Here is a 24,783-nt window from a genome sequence, read left to right as displayed (position 1 = left end):
GGAAGTGCTTTATAATGGCTAGTAGGAAGAAATGAGCAAAACACTGAATATAACATAACATGTTTATATCACTGGGGTAGCATAAAAACCTGTGTAAAGGGATGACATGGAAACAAGAAAGTACATTTACTGTATCTTCAACTTTTCAATTTTCACTTAAACTATGCTGATGAAATTAAACTCATCACTATTACCGCCACTTACAAGTGATATGCATGATCGGTAATCTCTTACAATGCTCATCTGATTACAATTATAATAAATATGATACCCTCTAATTTTTTCAGGTCCATGCATCTCTTTCCACACAGTAAAATACTAACTTCAAATAAGATCTAGAATTCCAAAAGACCTTCTATTAAAAATGCCACCCTAAATCAACACAGGTCAGATGTTGGGTAGGGAGGGAGCATCTGTACTAGACATGACATTGGGTGTATTCTCTGGAGAAGAACTGACCCTCCTGGTAAACCACCTCTATCGTACCTATTCAATTATATTAAAATTGTGTCTCTCAACTGCCTCTCTTGCACCTCACCACACAAAGAAAAATTCAACTATATAGCTATGGTCTACTTCTCCATGATTTCATTTTGAATATGGCATCCGGGTAAGATGCCTGAACACTCTTCTGAATTGGTATTTTTATACAACAAACCACTAGGGATTATTTGGGTATTAGTACTTTTGGGGGTATCATCAGAATCAGATTTATTGGCCAAGTAGGCATGCATACAAGGAATTAGAGAGTTACCAAAACCATGGTCAAAGTACAAGTTACATAATCGACATTCACTCAACTATTAACTCTGATTAAAAAAAAGTAAATATATATGGTGATATAAACATTGAAAAAACAACAAGTATTAACAATATTTAAACAGCATTGTAAGACCTGGAGGGGTTGGGGTGAGGCACCCAGCCTGTTTAAGCTGAATTAAGCACTTGTAAGTTTGACTGCCTGTGGGGAAAAAAACTGTTATAACAACTGCTTATTTGGGCATATATTAATCGCATTTCATGACTCAGAAATAATACAGGTTCTGTAATGTGGGTAGACTACCACAATCGATATTCTCGGCAGACTTGACTATTCGTTGTAGCTTGTTTATATCATGTTTAGCCACTGATCCAAACCACAACTGTTAATGGATGAGCTGGGAACAGACTCAATGACTGCTGTGTAGAACTGAATCAGCAGCTGCTGTGGAAAGTTCAACTTCCTCAGCTGTTGCAAGAAGTCCATACACTGTTTTCCCTTTTTTATGATGGATCCTACACTGGACTCCCATTTTAAGTCCTGGGAGATTATAGATCCCAGAAATGTGAAGGTTTCCACAACTGTCACAGCAGTATTCTCCAACTGTTTCAGAGCTGTTCCTCTGTCTCCTCCTCCTCCTCCTGCTGCTGTTCATTTGCCTCTAATGCTGTAATGTAGCTGATGTGAAGTTGGGTGGCCTGACCAACAATGTGGAAATGTCGACTCTTTAGTCTACTAATTTTGGTAGAATGGTAGGGTTATGTTCCTCTCATGTGGCTATACAGAAACCATGTTTATTTGTTGTTTATTTCAGTGTGGAGTTTACTGTTACAGTATATCACAAAAGTGAGTAATTCACTCACATTTTTGTAAATTAATTTATTATATCTTTTCATGGGACAACACTAAAGATATGACACTTTGATACAATGTGAAGTAGTCAGTGTACAGCTTGTATAACAGTGTAAATTTGCTGTCCTCTCAAAATAACTCTATACACAGCCATTAATGTCTAAACCGCTGGCAACAAAAGTGAGTACACCCCTAAGTGAAAAATGTCCAAATTGTGCCCAAAGTGTCAATATTTTGTGTGGCCACCATTATTTTCCAGCACTGCCTTAACTCTCTTGGGCATGGAGTTCACTAGAGCTTCACAGGTTGCCACTGGAATCCTCTTCCACTCCTCCATGACGACATCATGGAGCTGGTGGATGTTAGAGACCTTGCGCTCCTCCACCTTCTGTTTGAGGATGCCCCACAGATGCTCAATAGGGTTTAGGTCTGGAGACATGCTTGGCCAGTCCAGTACCTTTACCCTCAGTTTCTTTAGCAAAGCAGTGGTCGTCTTGGAGGTGTGTTTGGGGTCGTTATGTTGGAATACTGCCCTGCGGCCCAGTTTCCAAAGGGAGGGGATCATGCTTTGCTTCAGTATGTGTCAGTACATGTTGGCATTCATGGTTCCCTCAATGAACTGTAGCTCCCCAGTGCCGGTAGCACTCATGCAGCCCCAAACCATGACATTCCCACCACAATGCTTGACTGTAGGCAAGATACACTTGTCTTTGTACTCCTCAACTGGTTGCCGCCACACACGCTTGACACCATCTGAACCAAATAAGTTTATCTTGGTCTCATCAGACCACAGGGCATGGTTCCAGTAATCCATGTCCCTAGTCTGCTTGTCTTCAGCAAACTGTTTGTGGGCTTTCTTGTGCATCATCTTTAGAAGAGGCTTCCTTCTGGGAAGACAGCCATGCAGACCAATTTGATGCAGTGTGCAGTGTATGGTCTGAGCACTGACAGGCTGAACACAGATTACTGTAGAAAACGGAACACACATGAAATGCATGTGTTCCAAATAACGATCTATTATTTCCACTCTAAAACTCCACTTCACTCCCAGATAATCAAACAAGGCCTGAGCTGGGAGAAGTTCGTGAACGTTCTAAGTTGGTGGGGGGATGGAATACTCTGCTGTTTGCAGCTTGTCTTTATCTGCACATTTAGAGGACAAAGGACGCTGGCAGAGAGGTGTGAACGGATTTATGAAGCGATTTAAGGTGGGACGGATCTACGAGTTTTTTCGTAGGCTCTGGTAATTCTAGTGTTAACAACATCTTTATTTTATCTCAAACTCTAAACCATCACTTATGTTTTAAGAAAAAATATTTTGCTAGTTATTGTATACTGATTCACAGAATGAAGAAAGGCAAAACAGTGTGATGCCCACGTCGGACCTGTTCCATCATTTAACATATAACTAAGAATAAAGTGAAGTGATCTGTATATAATGGTACAAACCTGTTCTTGAAGCTTCTTTAAAAGTATTCTATTTGCATTGACGATCTTTTCATTTGCTAGCAATTGCTCCTTCAGCTTGGCTGATTTAGCCTCAGATACTTTAAGTGACTCCTTTTTCTTCAGCTCCTGCTGAATCAGATTCTTAAGAACTAATTCATCTTTTAGTAACAGATTCCTAGAATTTAAACAAGCACAATAGACATTTAATTTGAGGTTTTAGGATTTGCATATATAGCATTTTAAAAACATGAATAAAAAAAGGTGGTCCAGACTAGAACAAAATTTGTGATTTAGATTTTAACTATCTTGCAATTTAACACATCACATAAAAATGTACAGCACAGTTTCATTTTGGATTTATCTGGCTTCCAAAAATCTTTTTTTGGGCTGTTGCAAAAAAGTACATCAATGCAAATAAAAGTGTTGTGCAATCTTATACAGTATCAGTAACAAACGTTTCAAAATGCCTATTAATTTCCAGACCAAATGCAGCCGAATTTTAAAACAAAACTAGAAAAAAAAATGTTTGTATAAATTATGGGTGCGGTGGGTTGGCACCCTGCCCAGGATTGGTTCCCTGCCTTGTGCCCTGTGTTGGCTGGGATTGGCTCCAGCAGACCCCCGTGACCCTGTGTTCGGATTCAGCGGGTTGGAAAATGGATGGATGGATAAATTATGGGCAGCTTGCTTGGTCAGACACTGCTGTCTCATAGCAGGATTTAAATCCTAAATAGGGTACCATCTAGTAAGAATTTGCCCATTCTCCTTGAGAGACCTTCCTTAGACACTTTAGTTTCTTCCCATCCCTGAAATGTTAATTAACTTGAATTAAAGAATTCTTAGAGATAGATTGGCATGCTGTTTGTAACCACAGTACATCGTCATTTGTACCATATTCCATAGAAGGCATCCAAGAGTAAGAATACCCAGAATTATGTAAACAGATGAAGACTACAGTGGAGAATTGATTTTGTAATTATAATTAGTAGGGCCCTATGATTTCTGTGATGCGGAAAACACCGACAGAATCAGGGAATAAACACATAAAAATGGATTTTAGATTTAAAAATGGAAATGTGTGGAATTTAGAGACTAAGAGGGTGACTGTTACAAAACTTCCCAATAAATTAAACTATAGAATAATCTGTAGTTATATCATTCCGATACTACTTCTAACTTCTTGTTTTTCAAGCAAATGCAATTCTTCATAGAAATTCAGTCGTGTCTCTGTTTGTGCCCGTTTCCTGTATGCTTTCTTGTTAAAGGCACATTAATTAGCTACCTGCAGAAGACAGTAATGTTGAAGCAAGTAGTACCAGATGCCCTAACTATGTACAAAAAACTAAAACACAAACATAACTGCAAAATTGAGAGCACAACAATATCACAGGAACTTTTACAAATCTGGACAGCAACTTTTCTGGAAGTTTTGCCAGCATACCACAGACTGGACACGATACTTGCAATGACCACATCAAATCTAAAACCCATCTCAAAAACAAGCAGAAATTAAGATCAAAAAGTGTCCCCCTTCAGGTAATAGAGGAATTAACAAAATCTACAGATGCAAGATGCCAGTTTTGGAGGACTTTATGGCCATGTGAGTCAGACATACCGCTAGAAAAAATGACGAAGATGCGTCCTTCTTTATTAAGCATTGTAAACAAGGAAGCGCGCTGCCAGAAAAAGAGCAGTCTTCATCAAAATCATTTGCCCCGTTTATCTGAACAACATATGGGCACCGTTCTTCGAAAGACTTGTGGCAAAAAAATTTATGTTGTACTTGATGAAACCACTGATAGCCGAGACCGCATAGTTCACAACATAGTGATAGGTGAGTAAACATTTGGCTGTATGGAAATTATTTTATATAGGCAGTTCTAATTGTACAGGAAATTATATTTACCCAGTATTAACAGTCTTTCCCGTAGGAAAATGTTATTAGTGAACGGCACTTGTTGTTAATGGGTTCCCTTTTAAAGATTAACAAAGATGTTTCTGGATTTAATAAATGTTTTGCCTTGCGGTGACGAGGCACGCAATGCCCACATTTGATTCTTCCGTTATAAACTCGGCACCTACAAACCTGGGCAGAACAGCAGGCTTCTCCTCAGATGCAACAAGCCCATAAAAGTGGGTCTCTCTTTTTTTCTGTTTAATTCCCAGATTTAGAGTCTTGCAGGTTAATTTGCTTTTGTTTTGTAATTATTTTAAGATATGCAGTAGTTGAAGCTACAGATGTAATGATGCATGTTTTCAATCTGTAAACATTTAAGGTTTAAGAATCATTAGAAATAATTTACATAATTACAATTACAGGTACTGAAGACCAATACATTTTGGTAGATGTTATCTTTATGGAGTGCTGCAACTTCACAACAACCAGCTGAATCTTAATGACACTTTAGCAGTGGTTACAAACAATGCATCATACTGTCTGAAAGCATACCAGGAAGATTTAAAAGGGGTTATACCCAACAGTGTACATTCAACCTGCTTGTGTCATGTCATCAGTTTGGTGGCAGAGACCTGGCAGCACTATAAATACTTTAGTGAGGCTGCATCACTAGTAATGTGGGTAAAGCCTGCCTTCTTCAAGAACCCCCAAGGCAGGAAACACCAGGTGGAATAGCTGGTTTGAATCAGTAGGGTACCTCGCTGAACATATTCACCTCTACAAATACAAAAAGTTCTTTCTGGCTGAGAACACATCAGCTCAGGCTGTATCAATTATCCTAGACCCTAAAAGTGAAGTTAACCTTCGTCTCAGAAGGATGCATCAAACTAGTAACAGCTCTTACAATTCTGGAGGCCACTCACTGTCCTAATGCAGTTTCAGCATACAGCATCAAGGATGATCTGGGCTCCTACCTGATGAATGGAACTGCAAAATAAGGTTCAGTTCAGCTAGTGTGCTGTTTCATTAAAAATGAATGTAAAGTGCCATTAAATTATTGTTGGTTTTGTTGTAGCTGTTGCTACTTACAGTAAAAAAAAAAAAAAACCCAAAATCCAAATCAAGTAAAAATAAAACTGATTCCATACGGCCCTAAATCAGTCATTATGCTCAAAGACAAACAGGGCTAGATGCCTAGAAAAAAGTTAGCTTTTAACCATATTATACAAAAAACAAAAGAAAAATTTTTAAAATGATTATGTATAATAGACATATTGTACCTGTTGCAGAAACATCCAACAGATATAAAGAAATGTATTAGATCTAGTCAGTTATTGAGTTGCCAGATAATCCAAAGTATACACTTACCTGTGTTTTTCCAACTTGCTCTGAACTTCAGCTACATATTTGCTAGCAAACGCCACTCTGCGTCCAACCATTTCTGCTTCTGCATCTGAACTTGCAGGTGATGAATTACCTTTAGACTGTTCTGACTTCAATACACGCTGTTTCTCTCGACTTTGAAAGTTGGGACAAGATAAAAGAAAGTTACATAAAATTAGACAATAAATAACTTAAATCCTAATAGTTTCTGGACCAGATACTCAAAAGACATCTGCTCAATATACAATCTTGCAAGACATCAAGCCATCAGTTTCACATACATTAACAACTGAGAAATAAAATATTCCTTTAATTATTTTTAGAAGATAACTTAAAACAAATCAAACACACAACCTTAATCTGTAACTGCCTTTATGCTAATTAGCAAAGTGCTCCATTTTCAATTTCCTTTGAAAAGCCTTTAAGAATAATGGAGGTCATTAGTAAAAACTTCAATTAGATTTGTCTAAGTTAATAGAATGAAAACTAACTTACAATAAATCTGATGTAAAAAGTAGTATTTATGTAAATCAGACAAGGCCCCAGGGTAACTAATACTTGATCTGGTTACCCTTGATAATACTGTATATTTAGCCAAAGTTTAATGTCTAAGAAATTGGAACATTACAATAAAATGTGCACTTTGGCTAAAGGCTGTACAACAGCTCTATGCTGTGAGTTTAGGTCAAATAGAGCAAGACTGGTTGAACAAGGAATAAAATCAGGAAAGCAGCTCTAATTAAGAGTTGAGTATATAGATGAAATATGAACCTGAAATTCTGTGTCCAAAGTCTACCCAAGTAAATGGTCTAAATCTTTCTTCTTCATGGAATTCATTCCAATTTGTTTAGGACTTATCTGTAGTACTAGGGTATTGTACTGTGTTAGCCATTATGAATGTAGAGAAAAGCCAAGCAAAATGACACCTTTTATTGGCTAACTAAAACCTTATGTAAAAAAAACTTATAATATGCAAGCTTTCGAGGCAACTCAGGCCCCTTCTTCAGGCAAGATGAAGGACTGATGCAAATACTTGCACTGATATTGGTCATTAAATGTTCTTGCCATGAGGAAGCACTCTAATGATTTACTCAGGAGGGCCCCAATAATAGTACATTTCAGCCTAGAATAGGGGTGAACTGATCCATGCTGGATATATTTATGGAGATAAGAGCAGCAGCACTTGACTGCAAGCTCACAAGTAATAGTGTGAAAGATATCCATTCATAAATGTGAATACAGTTGGTCAGGTGCTTTCATAACTAACATTAGCATCTTGCAACCTGAGCTTACTTCAGTGGTGACTGCAGAGAAACTATGCATCATTTTCATAACACCAGTATTGGAACTGCCTTCCTAAATATTTGAAACGCAAATAATAAGACTCCAGTGCACTTTTATATGAGGAGACAAGCTGACATATGACAATGGCAAATTTGCTTTGCTGACCAAACTATACCTCCAAACCTTTTTTTTTCGGGGTACCAATCACAACAAAAAGGCCACTTATGTCCACAAATCAAAAACTCAAGTCTTGGTGGCTAAATCTTCTCAGTAGTGACTATTTTTCTTGAGATGATTTAAAAATTGCTTCTAAAATGGCATTTTAAAAGGCATCCAATCAACCAGCTCTGCATATATGCTTGGGTGCTTTCTACAACGATGCTACATACCTTCTATAACCTAAGGCTGTGGAAAACGCTGATTAAATATAAGACCTAGTCAAACTTAGTTGAAAATTTTAGAATGGGAAAAGAAGCCTAAATCTACAACTTCCCTGAAATGTCCAAAGTTTCAAAAATATGACTTCTCAAACAAGATCAATTGCTTATTATTAAATAAGGCACAATTGCCAGTATAACATAACTATTAGTATAAATGTTATTTCACAGAAATTATGCAAATCATAAGATTTATTAATTTGTAAATACATTTTTTTTAACCCTTCAGTATTTGTATTGAATTATCACAATCAGGACCAGACAAATTTTTTTTTTGTTCGTTCTTTATTTCGTCTTATACAATTTCTTGTATTAGAATTTGTTAGTTTTCGCATACCCCTTGGGGTCAGAGCGCAGGGTCAGCCATTGTACAGCGCCCCTGGAGCAATTACAGATTAAGGGTCTTGGTCAAGGGCCCGGCAGTGTAGGATCTCTTTTGGCAGTGATGGGGATTTGAACTGGCAACCTTCTGGATACCAGCACAGCTCCTTAGCCTCAGAGCCACCCATAAATTATGACCATAATTTGCATTTATAGCATTTTTAGAGTCTGGATAAAAGTCCAAACCAAAAGTTAAACATTTCACCATTGGCTACTATAATTTATGAAAGTATATACTTTTACTGCAAATATTTTTCAGGCACATGAATCAATTTACAATGCTGGTACATAAATAAGTAATACGCAAACCAAAAAGGAAAGTACAGTCAAAAACTGGGTAATGGGTATTACTTTCTTTGAAAGATGTAATTCACTTAAATCAATCATTATAATAACATGAGATTAAACACTATCTTAACTGTTTATCATTTCTCTAATTCTATTATTATTAAGATTAACGTCTTAAGAACCCATGGAAATAGCCTGAATTTCACCAAGCTATAATAATTGTTACCTGGCAAGTTCCTCTTTCAACAACCTGTATTCATTTTTCTTGTCATCTGGCAGGATCTCCGGAGTCTTGACTGAGTTGTTCTCTTTCTCAGACTTGGAAGGAGCTTTTGGTTTGGAAGCCTACAAATAAGAAAAAAAAAAGAATAAAATACAATCACCATCTACTGAAAAATACCATTAAATGATTAAATGATCTTTAACAAAGAAGTACATAAATTGACACATTAGGTGTAAGACACATTTGATACATAAAAGTTATATGTACACTTTACCCCAAAGTTCTTACACATAATGCAAAAATGTTTGCCCAGCATACTTAAATACGCTTCTAATGACTTAAGAGCCATATAATTTAAAGGCTTTAGGAAAGTAGTGTCAAAAATTATTCTGTGAAAGATATACATTACAGGTAGTGACAACTTTGCCAATGCTTGACAAAAAACAAGAAACAAAAAATTCCAAAGCAGTTCAAAACATACCAGGCGAGGTCTCCTTTAATTGATATTATGTTCGTGTGCAATCAATATTTTATATCCTGTTACTATAGTCTGGTTTCTTTTTCTTAATACTTGTTAAAAAATCCATTTCAAAAAGGAAAACAGCAGGACTAATTTAGATTATTGACTTAATTGTTTACTACTATTTTACTTCTCTGTAAACAGATGTATATTCAGGGGAAAAAAGAATCTCAATTTAGAAGAATCTATAGGTCAGTCATCAAATTTTTCCTCAGCCAGCTCTCAAAAACAAAGCTGTATTAAAGTTACATGAAAATATTTTTTTTCTTTTTTCATCACATCAGTAACGTAACACTAGTTTAGCAACCTGAATCACTGCTAATTACTAAGTGGTACTGTAGCTTACACAGGCTCCATACGTCTCAAATACAAAATTTGACAATGCTCTTTTCCACATTCCAAAGTACACATACAACTCTATTCACAAAATCTTTTCTTTGATAAATGGCACACTCTTGATCTCATCAATGATATAGTGGGGTTAATATATGCAAAAATAGTAAAACTAACTACACTGCTAATTGGATGACATAAGTGTTTTACTGTGAGATAAAGCATCAGTTTTTAATGATTTATTATTTAGTCAGCCACCAATTGTGCAAGTTCTCCCACTTAAAAAGATGAGAGAGGCCTGTAATTTTCATCATAGGTATACCTCAACTATGAGAGACAAAATGAAAAAAAAAATCCAGAAAATCACATTGTCTGATTTTAAAGAATTTATTTGCAAATTATGGTGGAAAATAAGTATTTGGTCACCTACAAACAAGCAAGATTTCTGGCTCTCACAGACCTGTAACTTGTTCTGTAAGAGGCTCCTCTGTCCTCCACTCGTTACCTGTATTAATGGCACCTGTTTGAACTCGTTATAAATATAAAAGACACCTGTCCATAACCTCAAACAGTCACACTCCAAACTCCACTATGGCCAAGACCAAAGAGCTGTCAAAGGACACCAGAAACAAAATTGTAGACCTGCACCAGGCTGGGAAGACCGAATCTGCAATAGGTAAGCATCTTGGTGTGAAGAAATCAACTGTGGGAGCAATTATTTGAAAATGGAAGACATACAAGACCACTGATAATCTCCCTCGATCTGGGGCTCCACGCAAGATCTCACCCCATGGGGTCAAAATGATCACAAGAACGGTGAGCAAAAATCCCAGAACCACACGGGGGGACCTAGTGAATGACCTGCAGAGAGCTGGGACCAAAGTAATAAAGGCTACCATCAGTAACACACTACGCCGCTAGGGACTCAAATCCTGCAGTGCCAGACGTGTCCCCCTGCTTAAGCCAGTACATGTGGAGGCCTGTCTGAAGTTTGCTAGAGAGCATCTGGATGATCCAGAAGAGGATTGGGAGAATGTCATATGGTCAGAAGAAACCAAAATAGAACTTTCTGGTAAAAACTCTACTCGTCGTGTTTGGAGGAGAAAGAATGCTGAGTTGCATCCAAAGAACACCATACCTACGTAAAGCATGGGGGTGGAAACATCTTGCTTTGGGGCTGTTTTTCTGCAAAGGGACCAGGACGACTGATCCGTGTAAAGGAAAGAATGAATGGGGCCATGTATCGTCAGATTTTGAGTGAAAACCTCCTTTCATCAGCAAGGGCATTGAAGATGAAACATGGCTGGGTCTTTCAGCATGACAATGGTCCCAAACACACCGCCCGGTTAACGAAGGAGTGGCTTCGTAAGAAGCATTTCAAGGTCCTGGAGTGGCTTAGCCAGTCTCCAGATCTTAACCCCATAGAAAATCTTTAGAGGGAGTTGAAAGTCCATGTTGCCCAGCGACAGCCCCAAAACATCACTGCTCTAGAGGAGATCTGCATGGAGGAATGGACCAAAATACCAGCAACAGTGTGTGAAAACCTTGTGAAGACTTACAGAGAACGTTTGACCTCTGTCATTGCCAACAAAGGGTATATAACAAAGTATTGAGATGAACTTTTGTTATTGACCAAATACTTTTTTTCCCACCATAATTTGCAAATAAATTCTTCAAAAACCAGACAATGTGATTTTCTGGATTTTTTTTTTCTCATTTTGTCTCTCATAGTTGAGGTATACCTATGATGAAAATTACAGGCCTCTCTCATCTTTTTAAGTGGGAGAACTTGCACAATTGGTGGCTGATTAAATACTTTTTTGCCCCACTGTATATACATACATACACATACATGTACATGTACATATATATATACACATACATACACACACAAATACACATATGTGTGTATATATATATATATATATATATATATATATATATATATATATATGTGTGTATATATATATATATATATATATATATATATATATATATATATATATATATATATGTGTGTATATATATATGTGTGTATATATATATATATATATATATATATATATATATGTGTGTATATATATATATATATGTATATATATATATATATGTGTGTATATATATATATATATATATATATATATGTGTGTATATATATATATATATATATATATATATATGTGTGTATATATATATATATATATATATATATATATATGTGTGTATATATATATATATATATATATATATATATATATATGTGTGTATATATATATATATATATATATATATATATATATGTGTGTATGTATATATATATATATATATATATATATATGTGTGTATATATATATATATATATATATATATATATGTGTGTGTATATATATATATATATATATATGTGTGTATATATACACACACATATATATATACACACATATATATATATATATATATATATATATATATATACACACACATATATATATATATATATATATACACACACATTATATATATATATATATATATATACACACACATTATATATATATATATATATATATATATATATATATATATATATATATATATATATATATATATATATATATATACACACATATATATATACAGTGGTGTGAAAAACTATTTGCCCCCTTCCTGATTTCTTATTCTTTTGCATGTTTGTCACACAAAATGTTTCTGATCATCAAACACATTTAACCATTAGTCAAATATAACACAAGTAAACACAAAATGCAGTTTGTAAATGGTGGTTTTTATTATTTAGGGAGAAAAAAAAATCCAAACCTACATGGCTCTGTGTGAAAAAGTAATTGCCCCCTGAACCTAATAACTGGTTGGGCCACCCTTAGCAGCAATAACTGCAATCAAGCGTTTGCGATAACTTGCAATGAGTCTTTTACAGCGCTCTGGAGGAATTTTGGCCCACTCATCTTTGCAAAATTGTTGTAATTCAGCTTTATTTGAGGGTTTTCTAGCATGAACCGCCTTTTTAAGGTCATGCCATAGCATCTCAATTGGATTCAGGTCAGGACTTTGACTAGGCCACTCCAAAGTCTTCATTTTGTTTTTCTTCAGCCATTCAGAGGTGGATTTGCTGGTGTGTTTTGGGTCATTGTTCTGTTGCATCACCCAAGATCGCTTCAGCTTGAGTTGACGAACAGATGGCCGGACATTCTCCTTCAGGATTTTTTGGTAGACAGTAGAATTCATGGTTCCATCTATCACAGCAAGCCTTCCAGGTCCTGAAGCAGCAAAACAACCCCAGACCATCACACTACCACCACCATATTTTACTGTTGGTATGATGTTCTTTTTCTGAAATGCTGTGTTCCTTTTACGCCAGATGTAATGGGACATTTGCCTTCCAAAAAGTTCAACTTTTGTCTCATCAGTCCACAAGGTATTTTCCCAAAAGTCTTGGCAATCATTGAGATGTTTCTTAGCAAAATTGAGACGAGCCCTAATGTTCTTTTTGCTTAACAGTGGTTTGCGTCTTGGAAATCTGCCATGCAGGCCGTTTTTGCCCAGTCTCTTTCTTATGGTGGAGGCGTGAACACTGACCTTAATTGAGGCAAGTGAGGCCTGCAGTTCTTTAGACGTTGTCCTGGGGTCTTTTGTGACCTCTCGGATGAGTCGTCTCTGCGCTCTTGGGGTAATTTTGGTCAGCCGGCCACTCCTGGGAAGGTTCACCACTGTTCCATGTTTTTGCCATTTGTGGATAATGGCTCTCACTGTGGTTTGCTGGAGTCCCAAAGCTTTAGAAATGGCTTTATAACCTTTACCAGACTGATAGATCTCAATTACTTCTGTTCTCATTTGTTCCTGAATTTCTTTGGATCTTGGCATGATGTCTAGCTTTTGAGGTGCTTTTGGTCTACTTCTCTGTGTCAGGCAGCTCCTATTTAAGTGATTTCTTGATTGAAACAGGTGTGGCAGTAATCAGGCATGGGGGTGGCTACGGAAATTGAACTCAGGTGTGATACACCACAGTTAGGTTATTTTTTAACAAAGGGGCAATTACTTTTTCACACAGGGCCATGTAGGTTTGGATTTTTTTTCTCCCTAAATAATAAACACCATCATTTAAAAACTGCATTTTGTGTTTACTTGTGTTATATTTGACTAATGGTTAAATGTGTTTGATGATCAGAAACATTTTGTGTGACAAACATGCAAAAGAATAAGAAATCAGGAAGGGGGCAAATAGTTTTTCACACCACTGTATATATATATATATATATATATATATATATATATATATATATATATATATATATATATATATATATATATATATATATATATACACACACACACACACGATTGCAACCTTTTAACTAATTCTGATGATTACAAGTGCATGAGCAAAATAGATGCTGAATCACATTACAGAAGTATTACATAATACCCAGAAAGACAAATAAAACGACACCTACTTCAACTGTCCTTCTTGCTTCTTTTATCATGGATTCCAGTCCTCCAAATACTGATTGCTTAGTGTTTGAGTTCTCACCATCCGATTCACTGTCATCTGAATCATTTAATTGTACAACCACTGTTTTATGTCTGGGAAGCTGTGTAACAAAACATTACTTTAAAGAGGGACCAGAAAATAACTGATATTAACAAAGAAGCTATTGCAAGATAATGTGCAATAATATCTCTTATCAAAGTTACTGATTCACAGATCATTGCAGCTGTCAGGTCTCCCAGCTAAAGATCATTTTACATAAAGGAATTACAATTGACTGTGATGTAAAATGAGGTCAAAGTCATGTACAAGTATACCAGATTTTGTATAAGTACCAGTTTTAGTATTTCTTTAATATTGTAATATTTACAGTGTACAATTCCAACTGTGCCCCCCACCTGTAAAAAGTTTTAAGTTTAACTAGCATAGCTAAAGATCATTGCAAGTGCAGTGCTAGTCTGTTTACCAAAGTCATTTTACAGTTCAGAATACAGCACAACTGTCACATGTGCAATTTTATTACTTTTAGGGCGGATGTCGACTTTTGTCGACAGGAGGGGTTGAGGGCAAATGTCGACAAAAGTCGACATCCAGGGATATAGGGCGACAATCAGCTGTTAATGGCGACAAAAACTCACTGTCACGTCGCAGGCATTCCCTCTGTGCTTGGAGGAATGCTAGACTCGTTGACTCGGCAACTAATCCTTGTGTGTGCGTGAGTTGCGAAATGTAAACAATGGCAAGATGGCATTGACATGTCACAAGGGAGCGAAGCGAGTGCAGAAAAGAAAATACTCGGCAGACAATGTTTTGCGCATTATCGCGGAGTCGGACTCTGATTTTTCAGAATCGGATTTTATTGACAGTGATCAGGAGATCGAACAAGAGAGTGAGAAGCCGGCATCAGCTGATCGGACACCTGCTGATGCCGCGCCAGTTGATCCGCTGCCAGCTGAGCGCAGTCGCGCAGCTGATGCATCTACGGCAAGGTTCGCGTGGGAGGAATACACAGACATTGATCCGTGGGAGACGAACTAGCTACCGGACTTCACAAGACGGCATGGCTTACTGTTGGACACGACAGATCACCAGCTGCTGAACTACTTCAGGCTGCTCTCTCCTGATGCTGCTTTTCAGCTACTGTCAGACGAGACAAACAGGTAGGCAGAGAAATTTTTTGAATCGCGGACTGCGCTTGCATCGCATTCTCGTTTTTCAAAGTGGAAACCAACAACAAAAGATGAGATGAAGCACGCTGTGGCATTACAAATAGAGATGGGACAGAACTGGTGATATAACTTCAGGGAGCATTGGTCCAAACATGCTTTGTCCCCTGGTGGCTTTGGACAGGTTATGCAGTGTGATGATAGGTACGTGATGCTGCAAAGTTTTATTCACTTCTGTAATAAACAGAAGCAAATCCCATGGGGTGAGCCAGGCTATAACGTCATGCATAAAGTTCAGCCCCTGCTTGACATTGTGGAACCAACATAGAAACAATTTTATCAGACTGGCTGTGATTTGTCTGTGCATGAACCTATGATAAAATAAAAGGGACACCTTTTTTCTGCAAATATATGCCAGACAAGCCCACAAAGTATGGCATAAAGGATATGCTACTGGCAGAAGCAAACACTGGTTTCTGCCTGAAAGTAATTACATATACAAGAAAGTATTTTTTTCAAAGAGAGAACTGTCCCTTGACAAGTCAGGTTGTGCTGTAGCTGCTTTAGGGCTATGAACATTTGGGTCATGTTGTGTACATGGACAATTTTTATACATGCCCAGAATTGTTCATGGAGCTACAGAGCAGAGGAATTGGAGCTTGTGGCACAGTGAGGGTGAACAGGATACTCATGGCTTCACAGTTGAAGCCAGACAGGCTGAAGATGAAAAGAGGTGACAATATGGTTTTTATGCGGGCGGATAACTTGGTGGCAGTGGCATGGCACGATGGCAAATGGGTGACTTGTCTCTCTACAGTACACACTAACAATATATGTGAGAAAGTGCAGCAACAGACAATTGAAAAGTAGGCACCAAAGCAACACATATTGTAAGGAGTGCAATGCGGCAATGACTGAAATTGGCTGCTTTGAGTGAGATCAGACTTTGCAGGACTTTGCTGTGTAAAATGTATGTGATATGTATGTGAAATCATAGAGTATGCAGGCTCATACAACATGCAAGACAGTAACATTTGTCAAAAGTAAATAGTTTTTGTTGATTTCAATTGCTTTGTGTTCTGTTTTTAAAAAAAAGTTAGTTTTTGTTAAAATATTCAGCCCTGGGAGAAAAGAAACAAAAAAAAAATTAGCCCTAAAAAGAGTTAAACTGATCACAATCAAGTCAAATGAGAGTCTCAGGCTTATACAGTGCACAAGTGGTAGGGATTGAACTATGTTTTTGAGTTCAGTGTCATTGCCACGCTGTAAAATATCAAGTCAAATAAAAAGGTTTTATATCTGTTCTGTGCTTTATTTCAATTAATTTATTGAACACTTTTACTCACATATAACCTGAACAAATATGAGAAAAGTTTTACCTCACATCTGTGTTCTTCACATTTCAGAAGTGACAACAAACTCTCAAACTCAGGACTGATTATTTGCTAAATGTCTGTTAAATTGTGTCGTCTCAAATGTGGTAAATGAATGCTCTATGATTGGCTTAATAGATACAAATACAAAAAGATAGTGTTTTCAATAATTTGTGTTGTGGATTACTGGAATTCAAGGTTTTCAAAAAAAAAAATAATGTTCATGAAATGCAAATTTACATACAAATACATATGTAGTAAATAAGCTTAATAGCAATAATTAAGTTTAATATTCTACGTCATTTTGATCAGTTTCCAATTTGTATTCAATGTAATTTTTAATTTTGTTTAATCTTTCAGGATTAAATCACAAAATTTAAAAGCAAAACAGGACTTTTTAAAGTAACCTATTTTGCCATTTTGAAAGATGGTTTTGAATTCAGGGTTATGAGTTATTGGGACAAAAACTATTCCAGCAGCATTATGTGCAAGAAAGAAGTCAACCTTAACTAGGACACAAATGTATCACTGAGTACACCAAACCCAGAAAAAAATTAAATGTGCATTTTAAGAAGATTAGAAATGTTTTGCTGTAAATTAATTCAAGGAAAGGAAAGGAAGGTAAGGGTCAAGTTGTGCATTGTGAGCAAGAGGGCTTGACATTGATGCTTTCTGTCTGTCAAACCAATAGGTACCAATTGTTGGCACCTTCAGTACAAAATTACTTAAGTTGAAAGGCTCAGCACGCCATTCACAATACAACACACTAAAAGCACATGACAACATATCTTACCATTAGCAACTGCCTTGGTGCTGCAGGTCCTCTGGGAAACTTGTTATGGGAGAGACGTGACTGAGGAACTGTGTTTATGCTAACAGCTGATAAATTGCTTCTTTGCATCATCTGTGTTGCAACAGTCATTGGTGGGGAAGGAGGGACACTGTTGCCAGCAGTTTCCTGCATTAAGAAAAACAAAGGAATGATAATTATTGAGAAAAAGGTATCTTAATTCACAAGGTTCTCACATAAGTGCAGTGCCACATAGAAGCACAGTAATAAAACCCCAAAACAAAGTCAAATTACAACCAAATCAGAAATGTACTCCAGCTTTAACTCATTGTGCAGTTGAATTTCAACTGCTCTATGTTCACAGTGCTCTCTGAAAGGGTTGTAACATTTCAATCTGCCTGGCAGATAGCAATTACAGTCTACCTGCGAGTAGAATTTTAACCTACAATAAACCATGATAAAATACACATAGAGCAGTTATGTCTTTTCACTGGCTGTCTGTTAAATATTGTTCATCTAACAAATGTCTTTTAGAAACATATAAAAGCTCTTTGTGACATTGGTCCTATCTATCATCTTTGTTTGTCATGTTAAATTATTACATAACCTGTCAATTTGCAGTCATCTAATGAAGAATTACTTTTGTTTAGTGTGGTGGACCAAACGTTTAGTGCCCAATCAAACCTAAGCAATTTTGTAGTTTAGAGATAGACCAGAACATTCCTAAACTACCTGAAATCTTATTCCACATTGGTTTTTCATGAAACCACACAAATGCCTGCAGGGAGGGCATGCTTTAAATGTTTGTTTATATCACAGTACATGTCGATTCCAGTGGAGAAAGAAACAATCGGTTTCTGAAATGGAATAAAAATTGTTAACTTTTGTACTACAACTAAACATGAACACTATCAAGTGTTAAACAAGTAAGTAACTAGTGTTTTAGATGTTTTATATTATTCAGAAGCTTTTCTGTTGGACTGTACATACAGGTGTTTCATAGTTTGTGGACATTTTATTAACACAGACAATAAATTACTTCTAATGGTACAGAAGCAGTTCAAGAACAAAGTGGGCCAGTGGCTCGCATCGCAATACATACAACAACAACACAAGACTCTGATGAGACACCACCACCATCACTCAAACCAAGCACGCCTGAATGGCACTGAACTTTCTCAAAGTTAATGCAATCAAAATGAAAGCACAAAATCAGACTCCAGTTGTTTTCAACCACTTTTTCACATGTATTTGGACTTGCCAAAGTAAACTTATATTTCTTTGAATTTGATAAGCCACTAGTATTACTATAATATTACATGTAGTGCCTTGCAAAGTGGAAAAGTCATTTAATATGGTGACAAGCATGCATAGTTGTTCAAGGATAGTTGTTAAGTATGTAAGATGGAGATTTATTTGGCCATATTATGTGTTCACCTAACTAATATTCTTGAGTGTAAAAATGAACGAGAAAAGATCTGAATAAATTAAGACTAATAATAAACAGAACAGTGCTACGGTATGTGCGGTGAACCTCACGGTTACAAAGGCAAAACGTCTTTTCTATTCATCCACACAACTTATGACTTTATCACTGGCTCCCAGTGGCCCTAAACTGGGTGGCATAAAATTACCCCTCAGATTATTCAGAATTTATATGAATACAATATATGTTCAGTTCTTTTCAGTTGATTATCACTGAGCATGATAAACCATTTCCCTCATTAGCAGTCATTAGAGAGCTGGATCACTTGCTTACAAGCTGCACAAACAGCAGCATGCTTTTTATTGAGAAAAAACACTTTTTTTCTCCACATATCACTATTTACATACTTATCAACACAGGGTGTAATCCTGAAATTTTTCAGGAAGCTGCCTGCTTCAGAGAGAGTCCAGAACTGTCCTCTTGACTCCTTTTGCTGCAGAACAGAATGAACCCAACATATGCCGCAACAGCACTGATAAAACCTGCTCTTCAGGGGCCTCATGTATAAACGGTGCGTACGCACAGAAATGTTGCGTACGAACCTTTCCACGCTCAAATCGCGATGTATAAAACCTAAACTTGGCGTAAAGCCACGCACATTTCCACGGTAACTCATTCCTTGGCGTACGCAATGTATCCGCCCGGTTTTGCAGACTGGCGGCACCCAGCGTCAAAGCAGTGCTACTGGTCCTGTGTGGTCACCCTTTCTTTCTTAGATCCACATTCCTGATGCGGCTTTATAAATACACTGAAATTAACTGCATATTGTTTATTAGTGTAATGCATCTGATGTAATTAACCTGTAGCAATATAATGGTCCAGGGAATAGCCATAGTATTCCAAATACCATAACTGCTTTAGCGTTGTAACTCTCACTGCATCTTCTTTCAGCTGATCCCGTTAAGGGTTGCCACAGCAGATCATCCTTTTCCACTTTACTCTCACTACACCACTCGGAGTATTTATATCACTGTATCTGAGTGGGAAATCACAGCAGCAGCTGATCGGAAAGAGAATTATCGGTACACAGCATGAAGCAAATGCTGCCTGAGCCACAGCAAAACGCTTTAGTCCCTGTACGGACTTCGCGGTTTAGAAACAGTTTCATCCCAAGAACTCTAAACGCACTCAATCAGTCCATCAAGTGCTCCTTTTAGAACTATTTGTACTTATAAGTACAATTACCCCACTGTAAACTTGCACTACAGTTATAATATTGCACAACCTGCGCCACTTTATAAAGCGCGTATTTACATATGATGACGGTATTCATTTCTAGGACGAAATGCAGCAAAACATGTTGATTATATTATACAGATAAAACTTTAACTTCATTTAAATAATCTGTATTGTTAACAATTAAACATGTGAGGACACGGTGCCGCAGCGCTAGCTAGTTCAGTAACTGTTCCTGCCTTGCGTTGTATTCTTGCTGGTGCTGACGCGACACTGGAAAGATAGACGGATATAATAATTAAACACGGACTACTAAGATATTTCAATGTTCCTTAAAAGTTTTGAAGAATCAAAGTTCTAAGCTTACAGATGGCTTCACGTCTATTACATAGCTTATTGTGTGGTGATTGAGTTTTTGGAGAAAGAAAAGTAAGGACAGGAATTGGAGGTTAGTACGTTTGAAAGAGACAGTACTGCTGTGATAAATTATTTCATTGAAGGTCGCGCATGGCGCAGCAAGCCTCTTGCGTGAGACATGAACAAGCACTGCGCCACCGTGTTCCCATGTTTAATAACATGCTTTCATTCCTATCATCATGAAAAAGATATCACGTTTACATCTCAGTATTTTAATTATTCAGAGAGCTGTAATATCACGAATGTAATGGATTATGTGTCCTGTCGGAGAAAGAGAAAGCCCGTTTAAAAAGCAGGTAGTGATTCATACACATAGAGCACATAGAAGATCAAATACAGAACAAAGCATTTAACATGCCACTTTAGTTACAATGGGATTTGAGAAACTAGTAAATTAAACGATTTTAAGATGAAGTTTATGATGTTCTACTTTAATGGCAAAATAAACTACATGATTAAAGTGGAAATTTCGAGATTAAAGTTGACATTTCGTGCTTTTTTCCCCCACTGTGTGCCTTTTTTTTGTCTGTACCCTAATAAGCTTTCATATGACACTCAGACGGTGGGCTACGACTCGCTTTTTCACGGCGACTTTGATATGTGATTTCTTTTTTATTTCGGGCACTGTGCGACTTTGTGAAGTTGAGCCTTCGAGTTTCTCCGACACTCTGTCACTCGATCAACTTCCTTTTGTTGATTATACCACTGTTTAAACCAACAAATAGTAGGTTTTTCCTTTGCCTCCACTTGGTATTCGCTGAAATTCTTATATTTTCCCCTGTGCTTTTCCCATTGTCTTTTCTCAGAAGGCTATTTGTATTGATTTGCATATTCAAAGAGGCGAAATTCTGGGAGGAGTTGGGGCGGGACAGAAGGCGCATGCACGTGCGTTACTTTTCACGCTGATCGGGATTTATGTAGTGGAAGAACGTGAAATTTTGCGTACGTACAGATTCCTGCATCTGGATTTTTCTGTGCGTACGCACAATCCCACTTTTGTGCTTACGCCATGTTATAGTGTGATTTCTACGCACGGCGTTATACATGAGGCCCCAGGTCTGTAATTGCGAGTATTAAAAGAAAAAATATCATGAAAACATTCTGGAGACACAACAATAACTTCACAACAACAAAATGGAAAAGATGTCAATCATATTTTTTCTGCTTCATTTTCTCTCTACACTGAAAACACTGGAAAAATTACTGAAAAATGCTTGCAAAAAGCCATTAAGAAGTTTAAAAAATGCACACACAAAATTTAGAGCACTGAAGTCTGAATGGGCTCTTAGAACTGCTAGGTTGTGGAATTCCCTAGCTCTGTAAAATTCACAAAAATATAATCACTGGTTTTAAAACTAAAGCAGGATTTTAGGTACTTTTATCTCATGGAAGATTTATTTTCTATTATATTTTTATCGGTTTGGGTTTTCTATACTTTTGTTTTACCTTATTTATGTACAGTGTTCACAATTCCCATAAAAGGCATTTACAAATAAAATGTATTATTAACTAAGAAGTAACACTCCTTGATATTTACATTCGTGGAGTACCTGGTTGAAAAACAGCTGCACGGTGGTGCAGACGCTCTTGATTTTGATGGGTCTTATAATTTAACAGTTGCCCTAATACTGTTAGGATTCTTTTTTTTTTTTTTTTTTGCTGATGGTCACTGCCATAAAAATAAAGTATTAAAAAAAGCACTTACAAACATGCATATAACTTCCTGAATTGTTAAAGCAAGTTTCAATATTAGCCAAAAAAAGGTTTGAATATTCAAATTAAAATTAAGCTAATTTGACATTCCTAATAGAAAGAACAGTAATGTTTTTTATTATGACTATCAAAACACATTTATTTAAGTTATATATGTACCTTTCTCCATTTGCTTTGCATCTAATTTATACATGTGTAGTGTGCAGAAAGCTGTTGCTTTCATTACATCCAGTTCTCTCGGATCAGGATTTCTGAACTGTATTACAATTCTATGGGACCACAAATGTATATGAGGTCAGATGCTGCCAGAACACACATCATGCGGTGCATACTACATACAGGGTAGGATTCAAAAGTAATGAGCCTCATTTTGTTCTGATGCGAACGTACCTCGCCGCGCGCCCCACTTACCAGCGACGGCGACGGTGGGTGTTGGCTTCACAACGCAACGGAGCTCCTACCTCTCCGAGCTTTCGGAGCGGTAGGATCGGCCTTGACGGGAACCCCTGTGCGGTAGTGCGTTACACGGCGGAATGGAAAGTTCGTTAGAGCAACAGTACGCGTTGAAGACGAAGACCATGCTCATTGCCTTCTTCGGATTGAAGGGGATCATCCACTACGAGTTTGTCCCGCAAGGACAGACCGTGAATGCTGCTTACTACTTGGAAGTCCTGAAAAGGCTGAAAAGAAGCGTCACACGCAAGCAAAGGGACATCAAGGACAGCTGGAAGCTTCACCACGATAACGCACCCAGCCACATCGCCTTCATCGTGAGCGCCTACCTGGCCCGGGTGAACGTTCCGGTGGTCCCCCAGTCCGGACGTGTCGCCTTCTGACTTCTTCTTGTTTCCGTGCTTAAAATCAGCGCTGAAAGGAAAACGCTTCGACTCGATCGAGGACATCCAAGCAAATGTCAAGGCAGCCCTTGCAGCCATCCCGGAACAGGCCTACGTGGACGCCTTCGAGTCATGGAAAAGCCGCCTACAAAAGTGTATTGATGCAGGAGGTGCCTATTTTGAAGACTATTAATTAGTTGTACCGATTTGCTCAATAAATTTGTCTTTTTGAACAAAGGCTCATTACTTTTGAATCCTACCCTGTACATACATACATACATACATACACACATATTGATTAAACCATTTATACCCCTACTGTGCCCTTTCCGTGTCTGAACCAGACTATCTGAAATAATTATGAACCACTACAACTGAACCCCAGCATGAAAGCAATATAAACTTCAAATTCCTCTAAAGAATACTATCTTAAGAGGATTCAGTGAACCAAAGCTTTTCACCCATCAAGTCTGCATAGTAAACAGGCATTACATTTAATAACAAAATTGTACTTACAGTAAACTATGTTGCAGTTTTTGAAAACATTCTACATTTGTACACCATACTTCTGTGGATCAACAATGCAAATAACTATATTAACTATACCTCTGGTTTGACTGCTCGTTTATTAGCAAGAGACTTGAGCAGTTCTTCACGGAGCAGCATTTCCTCTTCCTCCTCTTCATCTGCAAATGGAGGTTTGGGAGGTTGCTCTGGCTCATCAGGAGGAAGAGGCGGCAATGGTGGTGGAATTTCAGAAGAAATAGTCAAGGAGTCTAAGTAGCCATGGCTAATTGATTGCATGACCTGTGAAACACAAAGCACAATAAAAACATTCAATTTTTTAAATGGCATTACAAAAGTACTGTAAACCTCCATAACTAAAAAGGTTTTCAACTCAATGCGGTAAGCAAACTCTCCTTCTGTCAAAGTGACATTGACATAGCTTAGGAGCTTGTGGGCATCCGTGATATTTATAGCTACATTGTAAAATTTCTTGTTAACCTAAAATACATTGGATTTTGTGATCCGACTGAAATAACTTCATTTTTCCAGACTGTCATTCTTGAAGATAATTTTAAATATACTGACATTCCCACATTTAAGTTGGTAAATGAATTCCTATCCCTGCTGGACTGTTTAGACTTTGTTGATTTTTTCAAACCAAATAAAACTCAAATATCAGACCTGGGTTCAGATTTATAAAACATGCATATGTACAAAGAGAGGCCTGAACACAAAAATCTGGATAGATAAAAGAAGACTTGGCAGGAGAATGTGTGTTTATTTACAATGACTATAACCCATACATGTAATATTTTGGAAAAAGCGGGAAATGATGAAACCCTCAATTAAGTAGGGAATTACAGCCAAATCGGATACACGAGGACTCATGCACATAATTCATATATATGTAACAAGTCTAATAAACCTCAAAAGTGATGAATACAATGTACAGACTATTTGAATTAACATTCAGGAGAGACAACGCCATGTATTTGCAAGGAAGAACTT

General features: G+C 37.1%; 1 protein-coding gene across 2 annotated transcripts in view; it reads right to left on the bottom strand.

Moving 5' to 3' along the window:
* The window catches only part of LOC114664456 (zinc finger C3H1 domain-containing protein-like), a 97,444-nt gene that overhangs the window by 54,461 nt on the left and 18,200 nt on the right, over positions 1-24,783 (bottom strand). For both annotated transcript variants that reach the window (XM_051933431.1, XM_028818551.2), the window contains exons 8-13: positions 23,875-24,075; positions 17,644-17,808; positions 14,277-14,414; positions 8,958-9,076; positions 6,327-6,476; positions 3,062-3,236 (exon numbers count right to left, since the gene is read on the bottom strand). In XM_051933431.1, the coding sequence (XP_051789391.1) occupies positions 3,062-3,236; positions 6,327-6,476; positions 8,958-9,076; positions 14,277-14,414; positions 17,644-17,808; positions 23,875-24,075 (948 nt within the window). The remainder of the gene's footprint in view (positions 1-3,061; positions 3,237-6,326; positions 6,477-8,957; positions 9,077-14,276; positions 14,415-17,643; positions 17,809-23,874; positions 24,076-24,783) is intronic.

This window comes from Erpetoichthys calabaricus, chromosome 1, assembly GCF_900747795.2.
Source record: "Erpetoichthys calabaricus chromosome 1, fErpCal1.3, whole genome shotgun sequence".
NCBI lineage: Eukaryota > Metazoa > Chordata > Cladistia > Polypteriformes > Polypteridae > Erpetoichthys > Erpetoichthys calabaricus.
The sequence above is the reverse complement of the archived record's forward strand: the minus strand, read 5'-3'. Positions and strand labels throughout refer to the sequence as shown.